The 15,684-nt window shown below is 36.5% G+C and overlaps 1 protein-coding gene and 1 pseudogene across 3 annotated transcripts in view; one reads left to right on the forward strand and one right to left on the reverse strand.

Moving 5' to 3' along the window:
• LOC122550728 (paraspeckle component 1-like) overlaps nt 1-15,684 on the reverse strand; it is a 123,363-nt gene that overhangs the window by 58,367 nt on the left and 49,312 nt on the right. For 2 of the 3 annotated variants that reach the window (XM_043691888.2, XM_043691889.2), the window contains 2 exons: nt 11,779-11,951; nt 4,764-5,320 (listed from right to left, as the gene is read on the reverse strand). In XM_043691888.2, the coding sequence (XP_043547823.1) occupies nt 5,114-5,320; nt 11,779-11,951 (380 nt within the window). In that variant the 3' untranslated portion in view covers nt 4,764-5,113. Of the gene's footprint in view, nt 1-4,763; nt 5,321-11,778; nt 11,952-15,684 lie in introns of those variants that run through there. The other variant, XR_006311930.2, reaches the window with a different exon arrangement.
• Nucleotides 12,079-15,489, forward strand: LOC148149799 (G1/S-specific cyclin-E1-like; annotated as a pseudogene).

The following is a 15,684-nucleotide window of genomic DNA, read 5'->3' on the forward strand; positions in this document are numbered from 1 at the left end:
AAGATTGCAGGTTAGGAAGGCGGTGCTGAGTTCGAGGGATTTGACTGAGACAAGGTGGGCAGAGGGGAAATGAGGAAACTGGAGAAATCGGAGTTCATCCCTTGTGGTTGGACGGTTCCTAGGCAGAAGATGAGGCGTTCTTCCTCCAACCGTCGTGTTGCTATGGTCTGGCGATGGAGGAGTCCAAGGACCTGCATGTCCTTGGTGGAGTGGAAGGGGGAGTTTAAGTTTTGAGCCAACGGGTGGTTTGGTTGGTTGGTCCGTCCGGGTGTCCCAGAGGTGTTCTCTGAAACATTCCACAAGTAGGCGGCCTGTCTCCCCAATATAGAGGAGGCCACATCGGGTGCAATAAATGATGTGTGTGGAGGCGCAGGTGAATTTGTGGCGGATATGGAAGGATCCCTTGGGGCCTTGGAGGGAAGTAAGTGGGGAGGTGTGGGCGCAAGTTTTGCATTTCTTGCGGTTGCAGGGGAAGGTGCCGGGAGTGGAGGTTGGGTTGGTGGGGGGTGTGGACCTGACAAGGGAGTCAAGGAGAGAGTGGTCTTTTCGGAATGCAAATAGGGGAGGGGAGGGTATTATATCCCTGGTGGTGGGGTCCGTTGGAGGTGGCGGAAATGACAGCGGATGATACGCTGTATGTGGAGGTTGGTGGGGTGGTAGGCGAGGACCAGTGGGGTTCTGTCCTGGTGGTGGTTGGAGGGGCAGGGCTCAAGGGCGGAGGAGCGGGAAGTGGAGGCGATGCGGTGGAGGGCATCGTCGATCACGTCTGGGGGGAATTTGCGGTCTTTGAAGGAGGCCATCTGCGTTGTACGGTATTAGAACTGGTCCTCCTGGGAGCAGATGCGGTGGAGACGAAGGAATTGGGAATATGGGATGGCGTTTTTACAGGGGGCAGGGTGGGAGGAGGTGTAGTCTAGGTAGCTGTGGGAGTCGGTCGGTTTATAGTAAATGTCTGTGTTGATTCGGTCGCCAGAGATAGAAATGGAAAGGTCTAGGAAGGGGAGGGAGGAGTCTGAGACGGTCCAGGTGAATTTGAGGTCGGAGTGGAAGGTGTTGATAAAGTGGATGAACTGTTCAACCTCCTCGTGGGAGCATGAGGCAGCACCGATACAGTCATATATAGAACTTTCCTTATTAAACTAGCACGGTTCTTTAAAAGTGGCCCAGGTAAGAGACTGATTGACGTTATGTATCTACACTTAAAGAGCAGTCAGTACAGCACTGGATAAACAGTGCTACTGCAAAAGAAATAACAGGAGTATAGGAAAACTTCAAAGTGACTAGAGAATCTAGATTCAAAAGGCAACAGAAACACCAAAATTGAACGAAGGAATTATTTCAAAATAAAACAAAAAAAATTCTGATCAAGAATTCACTACCTGAAAAGGTGGCCGAACCAAAATTTTATAATAACTTATAATTATTTTTACAATTTACTTCTAAAGTGGAAAGATTGCTCGGGGCTAATGGGAAAGCAACAAACTCCAAAAGTTTGTTGCTTTCAAAGAACTGATAGCACAAAAGGGAGACATTCAGCCTATATCATTCTATAATTAAATAAAAATAGTGCAGTGTCATGCACACAAATTATGAAACTGCAGGTAGGTTTATGCACCTATTAAGTTATAAACAAGGGAAAGACCTAGCAGTGAAATAACTTGGTTATTTCCTAAAAAGGCATATAATGTAGAATAGCAGCAGAAGTATTTTTTGATACATTAATAAAATAAAAATTAGAAAAGCTTTACACTCAGACTACTTATATACTATCTTCAGTTTTAGCCCCTGTCTAAGACGAGAATAGTAAAGCTAAAAACGGTAGTGTTATGGAAGATAACCAGAGTAAAAACAAATCTTGAGATAAGACTATGTACCAAAAGCTAGATACTTCAGAGAAGCAGAGTTAGAGGGGATAGATTTGAGATTTTGAAAATGACAGTTCAATTGCATACAGTTAAATCATACTACACGAAATAGAGAGGACTGGAAGCCATGCCTAGAAAATCCATAAGGAAAGAATAAGACAAGACGCGGTAAACAAACATCAAGATGGGTGCCCAGCAAGGAGATCCTAATCATTCAAATGGGATCTTGAGAGATTCATTGGAGAAAAGGGATATTTCCACTTACAAAACAAGTTGCTTTTTAGCTTTATGACTAGAACGTTAACATGCTAATGACATATCTCCAGAAGTTTACTTGAGGAGGACCTCTCAAAGTTGGAAAGAAATGCTCCAGTCTTTCTTAGAATTTGCTGTAACTTGTTTTCTCTATTGGTGGAGAGCTCAGATCAGGAATGAAAGAATGAAGCACATAGCAACGTGCTTTACCGATTAAATCAGTTTTGTGGCTGAATGGTCACATTCAGATGTTTATTATCACTTCACATGCAATGAAGTGATAATTTGTATTAATATAAAATTTACAAGAAAAAAATTTGAACTGGCAGCCACTCCAAAACTTCACCTAACATTGACCATAGTTACCCTCACTTTACAATTGTTAATACTTTCAGACATGACGGAGGAACATGAAATAAAACTGAATTTGTTAATGAGTTCACGTAAGGAATCAAAATCTAACAAGCCACAGAAAATCAAATCAGTAACAGTTCTTTAAAAAAAAACTCTATGCAGGTCACAGCAGCAATTTCTCAGCATGTAACTCTCCAGGCAGATCTCCAGCTCAAAATCAGTATTGAAGGCAGGTTAAACTGAAAAGTTTTTTTCTGAAAAAAAAAGTATCTTTGTAACGTAATCAAATTATATGGTCTGGTGCAAGTAGTCAACACAGTAGAAGACAAACAACGGACTGTCAGTACAGAATTGTAGTATTGCTGATAAAAAGGCATATTTTGTCAAAGGTTTTCATTTTGCATTCATCAGGGTAATTTGAAAATTGCTCACATAAGAGAAATCAACATTTATACTGTATGAGAGAAGAGTGCTGATTGGTCAGTAAGTAGATAGATTGATACATTCTTTATGGTTGTGCCTCCACCAATTAAGTTAACTGTCAGGCTTTAAATTTTAAACTAAGCAGATTGACTAGTAAAGGCATTGCCCTAAGAAATGAGCCAGAGAATCGCTGTCACCTATTCTGTTCAAATGAAACAAATATCTTTTGGTGAGTCATTAAAAAGGATGCTGTTGCCAAGCCAAAAATCAATTGCGCCCATCACACAAATGGATAATGGCAGTTTATGAACTTCAGTACCAGTGTGATGCTAGGTATGTGGTCTATATATCCCGACAACTCACCGATCTTATTAAACAGCATATCCCTTTGGCTGATCACAAGGTGCTGCCCATGCCCAAAGCATCCACATTTCCAAAAGTGTCCAACTTTGGATGTTATTCCACAATCGAACAATATTTGTTAAATAATTGCAAGGAAAGAATTATGTTAGGATCAGTCAGGCTCAGTGTGCTATGTGCATACGTTCCGGAAGCTAAAATATATGGAATGCGGTTTCTTTTGCAGACAGAATACTGTCTATTTCAACTCAACAAAATTATGACAGCCATCCTTGGTTCATTTTTCAGGCCAGTGCTTGACTAAATTGGAATCAATCTTGCTTAAAATGTAAACAAAACCTGGCAGTTAGCCATTAGCCATCACATAACTAGTGTATTCTCCAAGGCAACACTTCCAACAATCCAAGGCAACACTTCCAACAATCCAAGTCTACTTGCCGACTGGTTAGCACTATCCTTTAAGACAGTATGATAATATTTTAAATTCAAATTACAAAACGTCCTAATGAGTACAAGATGAAAAGCTTCAAAGTGCCTTTTTTCAGAAATATATAGAAATAGGTCCATACTATCTGAAATGAACATTTAAAAAAATGATTCAACTGAAAGTGTAAGAAACTTGAAAAGTACAAAATGTTTTTAACTAATTTAAATTGAAACCATGTTAAAAGAAAATCAAGATCAAACGGTGTTGTAACACACAATACTACTGCTAAACTAAAATGGTTTATGCAACTCATTCAAAAGTTAGAACGGAAGATTTTGTCAATACTTTGACTTTTGAGACACCCAACTTCCTTTATTATGGGTGGAATTCTGAGAGGAACTCCAAATACTGTATAATTTGATTTTAGAAAGACCAACTGTTTGGCAAGAAATAACCACTGCTTTGGGGTACTGAAGACCTGTGCAATCCAGGCTGACTATTTAGTGCATCTCCAAAAGCACCTTTTTGGCCTTAGGCTGATAGGGAAGTGAAAACTTTTGAGATTACAATAATTCCAAGTAAATGATAAGTATTTTGATAGGAGTTGTTTAACGTATTTTGTTAACCCATTATAAACTGACTTTAGCATTCCTGGAAGACAGCTAATGCTGCATCTGATTTCAACATGACGACATTAAACAGAATGAAAGAAACTACTGTGCTAAAGAACAGTTTCTTATTCACCTCTTCAAGTGTTTACACACACAGAAGCCATCATAAATATCATTTGATTTAGTTGACAGGAATAAACAGGATTGTGGATGGAGTCAGGGATTTCTCCTTCAATTGCATCCAAGCCATTAAAATTTCCAGTAGCTGTTAAATTATAGTTTGCATAAGCAACAGGTAAAAAAAGTCTGTGAAGCAGTATTTTAAATCCTAGAATAGAAAGATTTGCACATCTTCAATACCAGGAACTATAACTGTCAACTGCACCAATTTTCCAATTTTGCACAACATACATATTGTGCGTTGATATAAATGCTTACTTTTCAATTATTCTTACAAAAATAAAATGGTTGATTTTTTTTTGCTTTATTTATTATTCCAGAACTCCATGGATTTTACAGCATGGTCACATTTTAAGATGTATAGTACTACATTCACAAGGAGTTAACCCAACTTGCTAAACAGTGATGTTTTATGTGGTTGCTGTTCTATGCTACATAGCCCGAAGCAATTACTTCAATATAAAGGTTCAAAACAAAAGATATTACATAAGAAAAACAAAATTCAAGATCTACATCACAATAAAAAACAGTGTCAGGTAACAGCAGATAAAACTCAACTGATATTTTTAAATCACCAGATTTCCGTATGCCTTAAATTGTCACAGAAGGGAATGATCTATTGTTACAATTCAGAAAGTCTAAAATCTGCTGTGGACCTTGTTTGCATCATAATTACCCCTTTGATTTCCTCTACCAAAACCACCAGGTGTACTACTCACACCAACACCTGCCATGGGCTGTTGAGGAGTAGCCTCAGGTGCTGGAGTTCCACTCAGGTTTCCCCTATTGATCATAGGAGGAGAACCCATCTGTCCAGGACCTCCCTGGGGAAATCTATCATTGCGCTATTGTCCATTCAGATAGCGATTGTGTTTTACATAAAATGTCCATAACATGTTCCATTGTAGGAACGGACCAAAAGGTGGCAATTTTATGAATTGATTGGCGACATCCCCGTATCGGTGTCATGAAGTTTGGCAGGCAGTCCAGCAGTACCAGGAACATACAAAAAGGAGATAGAAAGGAGCAATTACATTAGTTAACGTATAGATCAACGATGCTTTGAATTATGCAAAATCATTTATATTTCACCACCTACTTTTACGATGACAATAAATGACAATCATAATACAAAACATTTGGAGCAATCATTGTAAGAACCTCAAACTGAAAAACTAATTATGTAATTCATCACCATAGACTACATTTTTGAATAATAAATGTAATTTTCTCTGCATTTTAAAGGCCTGGGTTAACGTGAAAGCCATATTTATGGCAAAAACAAATAGCTAAAATACTTCCATGGGAAATTTCAAAACAAAGTTTGAAAGTTATAATTATGCAAACAAACAATCAAGGCATCATCATCACACCTCAATATGCAAGAGGGTAAAAGGGCAAGCTGCAAGTTTAAAATTACCCCTTGATCTTACAACTGCACCAGTTCCACATTCATTAACAAGACTTTTTTTAAAATTAACACCTCATTGATCTCTTACCACTAGTTTCCCAGTCATCTGGTTTACATGATGTTAATCTTGGTCTGCTGCTAAGACTGCAACATCCTCCAACACTTAACATTTGCTTGATGCTTTAGACAAATCACAGGACAACTAATGGTTTATTTTTGCTTGTCATTTTAAATAGAGCAGGGGCATTCTTTTGAAGGGTGTAACAAATAGGAAGTGTGTACCATATGGTTCAATTACTTCATTAACATATTCAAGTCTTTAAGCTTCACTTGTAGAAGTCAATGGCCCATACCATTTTCACCATATATCCTGCTCTTCAAACTTTTGAGCAGGCCTCACAACTCATTTATTGTTCCTCCTCCACTCTACTACCAGTTACACATCTTCAGCATTTTGATCATCTCCACTCTCCAGCTATCCTCTCAATTCCCACCACCCCCAGTTGCTTCTCCCAGTACAGCAGATTTCGCTTGTCCTATATTTCATCCTCCCATCATCAGTCCTTGGTCCAACTCATTCTTCAGATCTTATTTTGTTGAATTTCCTCACCTCCCATTTCTCACTTCTATTTTTCTGTCTACTCCTGCAAAAACAGCCGTTTAAAAAAAAGTGGACGAAGAAATCACAAACAGGCATTTTAATTGTGCTTTGATTTTTCAGTCTTGGGAGGAAGCAGATGCAGCCAAGGAGCTGACGTACCTTGGTTCAGTTACTCTGTGCAAACTCAGAATTTAGTGGGTTTCTTTAACTGCAAACAACCTTTCTAGCCCCAGCAGAGACAGCAGTGAATAAGAATAGTTCCCTGATTGAGGCACTCCCTTCTCAGAGACCATCAGGAAATTAAATTCCCAATTCTAAATGGGTTGAAAAAACCCAATCCCAGCAATACTACTTTTCTCAGAATCTACTTTACCAGCTTAATAGTAAAAGTTTCAACTGAAGAAGAGTGCTTCTGGATGTGGAAATGAAGTGAATCCTGATGTATTACCAGAGCTATAGTACTGCTTCATTCCTTACCAGTAGATTTTTGGGAAACTCATCTTGAAACTAAATAGATGTATTGTGAGTAATTTGGAAGATGCAGACACGCAAATGTTGAGCATGACATATCAAAAGTGTACCATTTTGATATGATAATACACTAAAATATTATTGTTTTTAAAACTGAAAAAGTAAACATTGAACAATCCTAAAACAACAGTAACTTATTTTTGCATTATCCGTATTAGGTCACATCACAAAATGAACTTCCAGTGTATAAATTTATGGTGGATACAAACTAATACAAAGCAAAACATTAATTTTGTTCTTAGTTGCAACAAAAGACACAAAATATAGTGAAAATAAACCATATCCATCTATTAGCGTACCCACTGTCAAATATGTTGCATACTAACAGAAATAAGTGGATGCACGCTATTTTCTCATGGGATAAAAACTATTTGAACAGCCTGTTGCCTGCAAATGCTCTGGTCTCTCAGCAATTTTAAAAATCTAAATCAACTCTTCTTCTGGTTAATGCTTCAATTCTGGGTGGGAAGGGGCTTAATAAAATTAATTCCGTCCCTGTACCAAGGGGAAAGAAAATAATTTTTTAAAAAATGAATTTCAGCAATTAAAACAGAATGGAAGGCAACACAATTGAAATAGGAAGATATTGGCAAAACATTTCAACTGCAAAGGAGATTTTGATCTTTCATTCCAAGTTGTGAAATCAATCTCCATCATAGAAGAACGGTTTCTGATGGTACCTCAATGTAATCATACCTAGTTCCAGCTCCAAAAGAAAATTGCCCTAGCTACAGTTCACATCTTTTAGAGTTTAAAATCCATAAACCATGTTAGTTAATATTACTTCAGAACATTTAAGTTTCTGATAAACTCAAATGTCATCATTTTAACTTGGCACACTGACAAATGTAAAGTTTTAATTTCATTTTACATCTGTACTTTCACATTTTATATGCCAAATTCAGACTTACAATTCAAGTTTAATGAAAAGCAAGGATAGAATTTTCTCTTTCTTCCCTCGTATAACTTGAACAAAACCAAATCTAACAGTAAACCTGGACATGTAATATTCCCAAAAGACTGCTGTGCACGATTGAAAATATGACTATAATTAGATTCAGGAGTAGGGGAGCCCAAGAGGTTGTGCACATTGAAAGAAAATAAAGTTGGTAACAGGAATTAGGAAAATTGGCACGAGAAGTTGAATGAGAGGCAAAATGAAGGCTGACATCAAACATTCAATGCAGAGTGATGTCAAAACAATAGAATATTGAACACTCTATACAAATGCTCACAGCAATCACAACAAGAAATGACTTATAGGAAAAAATAAAGGCAAATGCATATGATCTAACAGGACAGATGGCTACAGGGTGACCAAGATTGTGAACTGAACATTCAAGGATACTCAACATTTGGAGAAACAGGAAAAAAAAGGAAAAGGAGGGGAACGAATGCTGGTAATAGGGTAGGCATCAGTATATTACTAAAAGGAGGATTCCTGGTCAGAAGACCAAAATGTGGAATCTGTTTGGGTGGAGTTAAGAAAAAAAGAGAGGGCAAACATTTGTAAGATTTATTTACAAGCTACTAAACAGTAATGGTAATGTGGTCCATGGTATTAATGAGGAGATTAGAGAAGCATGTAGCATGGGTGAAACAATAATGGATCATTTCAATCTCCTAAAAGACTGGGTAAACCTAATGAGTACTAATGTTATGGAGAATGAGTTTCTGAAGTATGTTAAAATGGTTTCTTAGAGTACCATGTTGAGAAACCAAATAGAGAACAGGCTATTTTGGGGAAAAGCCATCTTTACTGATGAGCAACCACATGGAGGAAGAACATTACATTCTATTTGAAAGTGAGTTTCCTTCATTTAGAATGAACCTGTCAAGTATGAGGGACAAACTGGCTGAGGTGGGATTGGGAAAATACATTGAAAGATATAATGGCACACGAGCAATGGATCATATTTAGCGAATATTACATGGCATACAGCAACACACTATCTTTATAGGCACAACCTCCCATAAAAAGTCAATTGTAGCTCAAAGACAGGAGTAAATTTTAAAGGCAGTCCATAATGTTGCCAAAAATAACAGTAATCCTGATGTTTTTGCAACAAGGAAGACAAAGAAATTGATAAAAGGAAGAAAAGGCTATTAATGTAAACTAACAAATACACTGTAAAAGCTTCTATAGGTACATGAAAGAAAACATTTGGTCGATATAAATGTGGGTGCATTATAGGCTGAAGCAGGAGAATGTTTAATGGAAAACAGAAAAGTGGGAGAAATGTTAAAAGATTACTTTGGTGATCTCTTCAAAGAGAAAGATACATGAAATTCATAATTAGAAGGTTAAAAGAACTACAAAGAATGAAGAATTTAAGGAAATTAGTCAGAACCTCTGCTTGGAGAACTTAATGGAGTTGAAAGTTACCAAGTCTGTACATCTCTATGACCCTATATGTCTCTGGCTCTGAGACCTCTTTCAACACTCTATGACGCAGGTTATCTTTGAAAGTAATGGATGCATTTTTAGAATGACTCCTGCATATTGGTAAGTCACAAATGTCACCCCACTATTTACAAAACAAAAAAAAGAGAAAATGGGCAACTACAGTTTAGTTAGCTTTAGTAGCAGGAAAACTGTTGGAATCCATTGTAAAGGATGGGATAAACGGATACTTGAATCATAGTCATCTGATTGGGTATAGTCAGCACAAATAAGAGTGGGAATAGCATTTGACAAACTTGGACTTTAAAATTGTTACTGATTGATATGGCAGAGAACTGTCAGTGAATGTAGTACACTTGGATTTTCAGAAGGCTTTTGAGAAAAGCACCCCACGGAGGTGAGTTAGCAATACTGAAGCTAATTTGGAAAGGAAGTAATGTACACGCACAGACTAAATATTGGCTTAAACAGGAAGAAAACAAAGAAATAAATGGGTTGCCCAAACTTGGCAGTTCAGTACTTGCAATCTCAGCTGCTCATAATATACATCAACAATCTGGATGTGGAATTGAACATACTTTTCAAGTTTATGAATGACACAAGCTTAAGTGGGAATATATATGTTGTAAGAAACATACAAAGTGACTTTAAAAAGTTTTTTTTAAAACAGACTTTGTGTACAAGAATATAGCAGATGGAATACAATGTGGAAAAATGTGAGATCATCTACTTCAGTGAGAAGAACAAATGCTTATTGCTTAAAAGAACGAACTTAGGAAGTGTAGATGAATAAAGGGACCGTGGCGCACTTGTCAATTAGCTACTAAAAGCCAATACTCATGTAGAGCAGACAATCAGGAAGCTAAGGTATGGAAGGTTTCAGTACAAGAGCAGCAAACCCTTGCTTCAAATGGACACTAACTTGGTTAGACAGAACCTGGGTGTAGCATTTTGGTCCTCCTGCCTTAAAAAGATGATATTATTGCCAGACAGAGAATGCACCAAAGGTCTACCAGATTTCTTCTGTGATAGCAGGACTATCCTTTGGAGACAGATAGTGAATACAGCCTAAGAGTTTTGAAAAATGAGGGCAATCACATTGAATCTTAAAGTCAGACAGGACAGGAAGAATAGCTAGAGCAAGGTTTTTCTCTGGTTGGGAAGTCAAGAACTAGGGGACATGGTTTCAAAATAAAGGAAAAGCTACTTAGGAGATGGAAAATTGTTTTTACTCAACATTGTGAATATTCAGAATTCTCTGCCCCAGTCAGCTAAGGAGGTTCAGTCGAGTATGTTTAATACAGAGATTAACCAATTATGTAAAAGGATATGGGGAAATTGCAAGGAAAAAGGCATTCAAGTAGTTGGTCAACTATGAATTATGTATTGAATTTTGGAACAGGCTGAACAGGCTGACTGGCATATACTTATTCCTACAATTATTGGTTTAATCAACTTTGTACAACATAAGGATACACACTATTTGTGTGTGTAAATTTCAGTTTAATCTCCAAAAGATATGTTTACACTCTCAGAAGGCTTGGCACATTACACAAAGTGCACCCATTTATTCACAGCAAAATTTCAAGTGTCATAATTTGAGACTTAGCCGAGAAAACTTGAAATGCTTCACAATAACGTTTCAATTCTATGCTTGTTTTGTGTATGTCTCACATGAGCCCATGCTTAAATGTTATCCAAATGCTTCAAAGATGGCATTAGATTTTACCTCACCTTACCCCTGAATTATATGGAAAACATTACCAAAATTATCAACTTAATTTGCCCAAGGCCTATCAGAATATATAAAAGGAGTCATTTATTGCTGTTTACTTTAATTATTGCTATAAAAAGGTAAAAATTAATCTTAATTACTTGCTTATTAAAAATTTATAATCCACATTCACCTGTGTATCAAAAACATAGATGTGCCAAGCTTTCTTCTACACTCACTACATGCCAATAATACCCAATTTCAATGCATCCAAATTCCTTTTACAATTTCAGAACTATATAATTGCTATCTTACCGCTTTGAATCCACCATTCATTTCATCATACACATTATAAACTCTGACCTATTTTAGTTCATCAGAATATTCATCATCCAAATTGAGGTTTATCTAAAAAAAACACATTGACACTGAACTGCTCTGATGATCCAGTTTTGTTTTTTTAAAACCTTTGATTTTTGCAAAGTTGAAAGTACACAAATGGAAAACTATGCTACATGATCAAAGCTTTCTAAAGTATGAAGAACTTTGAAAAATGATTGTGCCAGTCCAAATGCTAGTGTAAACATACCTTATATTACTTAGAAAATAAGGCAGTAAATATCAGACATTTTAATACATTACCATTGTTCCACTGTTGTCTCCCAACATGGGTGTTCCCAAGCTTGCAGTCCCTTCTGGCCCAATGGCTGGGACAGGTCCCATTGTAGCACCAGGCATAGGTCCACGGTTGTTCATGTTCATACCCATAAGTGGAGCAGGACCTTGGTTGCCAGCAGGAGCCGGGCTATACGCATCTATGCAAAATAGTGGGTACTTAGATCTAGCCTAAATCTAATTATGCTTCCAAGGCAATTAATTGGATTGAATATTTGTAGAAATTTAGTAAATAATATAAAAACATGCTTATATAATAGACGGACCATGCAAGGCAACTGCTATCTGAGTAATAGTCTGCAAAAATTGTTCTTTGGGACTGTACAAGTTGTATCATATATATATATATACACACACACACACACACACACACACACACTCACACTTCAAAAACCAACATCTTTGCTTCATTAAACAAGATCCCTGCAACAAGAATAAAAATGGTCAACAAAAATATATTTGTAATCATTTACAAAAGTGGAAATATCCACAAATCAAAACTGGGAAAAAAAATTTACAAATTGCTTACAGTCCAAAGAATGAGTATTCACAATATACTTATGCATTTTTCCAAGTATGCCTCAGGCACAAGATTATATTTTCAAATTGAAACAAGTCTATTCAATTAATTTGGAATATTTTTCACAAACGTAAACAAATGTTTCCACTTCTCTTCTGCACAGAAATTATAAAATCTCTAGTTCTACAGGTTCCCAACTAGAAAGATTTCTGATACTACTTGACAAACAATGCAATTATGTATAAATCCTAGCTTTTGAATTACAAATGTTTTCAAGTTCAGTGTAAATTTATTTTGCTATGGCTTACATCCATATAAAGAAGTGAGAGGGAACAAATCAACTGATAGAATGTTGTATGTATTATTTCTTCACTTCCAAACCCAAGAATAGATTAATTTTGAAAGCACATTAGTTATAGCTAATAATCTAATGCTTTTGCATCACATTACAAGCTGTAAAAATCTGCACAAGCCTATTCAAACTGAAAACAAATCTAAATATCACCTTGCCCATTTTAATAGATCTCCCTCTGATGTTTTTGTTTGAGAGCAAACATTTGAAAGGACAAAAATCATAAAATATGTATGATATTTAAAACATCCAGGTATGACCTAGTTCCAAGTCATGTTACTATCTCAAATCGTACCATGGCAACTTGAAACAAAGGGCAAAAGCGAAAACTGAAAGTAACTACAGTTAAGCTTATCTTCACTGCAGATTTGCATTCGCATTCTTAAACTAAGTTCATTTAATAAAATGTCCTTCCTGTGTCACTCACTTAATGTTCGCTATCTTAAAACATTATTTGTTCAAATGCCACATCTTAAAGTTGTTTCAAAACAAAAAAAATACTCTTTCACAATGTGTTTTGAGGACATATAACCACTGAACTAAAAAAAATTCATTTTATTCCATTTGTACCTGCAATTTCCATTTGATGGGTAATGTGCTTTTATTAACCAGAGTATAACTGCTTAATGGTGCTAGCTTTATGGCATGTAGACTAGCCAATAAAATTAAGTTCACACAGAATAGGTACTGCACATAAGTTTGCCCACATGTCCACGCTGACCCTCTACAAAAACAAAATTAGCCCATCCCAATCCCCACCTTGCACCTAGAGTGACAAGTTCTCACTTTTGTAAACTTTCCAAACCCCTTTTCAAAGCTATAATTGAATTCACATACTCTCTAGAATCACAGAATCCCATTACAGTTTGGAAGCAGGCCATTCAGTCTATAGAGTCCACACAGACCTTCCAAACAACATCCCACCCAGACCCTATCCTAGCCTCGCAACTCTGCATCGAGTCATAGAGATGTACAGCACAGAAAAAGACCCCATGTCCATGCCGATCAGATATCCTTAATTAATCAAGCCCCATTTGCCAGAACTTGACCCTTATCCCTCTAATCCTTTCCTAATCATATACCTACCCAGATGCCTTTTAAAATGTTGTAATTGTGCCAGCCTCCACTACTTCTGGCAATTTTTATGTGTAAGCTGCAGCAACCACCCTATTACCTTGAGAAGCGACAGTAATTTAAGACAGACCTGTCCCTTCCGAATTATAGGAGATCTTTAACCTGCACAACCAGCTCCAAAGATGCTCAGAATTAGAAGATCAATCAACAAAGACCGAAGAAATAAAAATGGTTGTGCTATGTAGCTAAAAACAAAAAGCAGACATTACCACTTGTCTGCAAGACTTCGATGAAGATACAGAAGTGTTGACTGCAAAACCATACGAAAAGGCGGCTTGTTGGAATACTGTAGCCTACTGTATGAGTCCATACAGTTTCCATTCAACATCATGCACAAATCAAGATGACCTGGTTACATCTAATTCTACCAGTTATGTGCAGTAAAAGGTTCAAAAGGTGTTTTAGCTACTCCAACTAGAGCTTCATTATTACCAGCATTCTGCTGGGAAAAAAAAAAATCACAAAAATAGTTTGGAGTATTCTTAAGGAACAGATTGAGAGAGAAAGATGTTTTTCCAAAAACAATTTCTTGCAATCCAATGACAGCTATTCATCTTGATTGGTTAATGGAGGTTTGTGAAGTCTAAAAGCTACACAGAGAGACACTTTATTTAGCCAAGGACTTTTTCACCAAGTTTATAACAACACAACAAAATGCTGTGAAGTCTCTATTGGTATTTTAGCTTTATTAATTGCTGAAAAGTTAGAAGAAATCTACCAACCAAAAGGTGCACCAGTTTGTATATGATACGGATGACAGTTGCACAGAAATTCTTAACATGAAACTCTCAGGACAAATGCTAACTGCTTACTGGATAAAAAAAATTTTATGCAGCTGTTGTTCCTTTGGCCAATCATCTTCAGCCATTGCGCTCAGGTTCCTGATCTCTCTGCCAACTCAAACAGTTTTTCTCTATTTAATCAGTTTTACAGGTCATGCGCCGAGTGTTCAGGTGAGATACATTTTTAAAATACTTACTTGAAAATGAAGTACTGAGAAAAGAATTGATTATGAAAGAGTGTAAAGGATGCTATCTGAACACTTGCAATGAAATTTCAGTTAGGACTAGGATTTCAATGTACTTCAGTAAATAAAGTTATTACTGCTGGCAAGTATATGGTTAATTGTGTTTTACTGATCCAGGAAGAAAAATTTATTTTTATTTCTAGGAAAAATGTAAATTCCTCCAGTCTGAAACTCAGTCTCAATCCAGTTTCAAGTTTAGTTTAGCAATTTAATTTAAAAAAAGAGAAACCTGTGCTAATAGTACACTTATATTAAAATGTTTTTTTGTGGAAGCTGCAGCAACCCAGTCAGTAACACAAATGCAAATCAAATGCTCAAACCATCATCATCTGGAGATTATTTTCACTTACTTGCAAGGAGCAGCTGCTGAGTGTGTTAACACATTAGCTACAAGTTACTTTGAGAATCAAGATGTAGCCAGCTGCGTTTCTGATTAGCAAATAAAAAGTATTATTGGCAATATGATCTCAAAACTCATTTTTATGATATCAGCAGATTCATTAAATGGCAAAATGAAAAGCAGAGATATTTTGTGATAGCTTTGAATGCTTTACTTTTTATTGAGTGATGGTTGATGTTTGATAAGTAAACATTATTACATGAAATTTATTAAAATTGCAGATAAACCGTTTGCCGCAAAACTAGTATGTGGTTAGCACTGCCACCACAGACATTATTTGGGCCTAATCAGTGATTTAAATTGGATAGCAATGTAAAAACTGATGCCATAAAATCATCATTTTTCTAAACTTGATCTACAAAGCCACATAAGATAGGAATTTTGCTAGTTATTAACAGATTTCCACATGATTTTTTAAAAATGTAATACCATTTGTTACT

Source organism: Chiloscyllium plagiosum, unplaced genomic scaffold (genome assembly GCF_037043375.1).
Source record: "Chiloscyllium plagiosum isolate Xiang-an unplaced genomic scaffold, Cpla_swu_hap1 HiC_scaffold_6, whole genome shotgun sequence".
Classification (NCBI taxonomy): Eukaryota; Metazoa; Chordata; class Chondrichthyes; order Orectolobiformes; family Hemiscylliidae; genus Chiloscyllium; species Chiloscyllium plagiosum.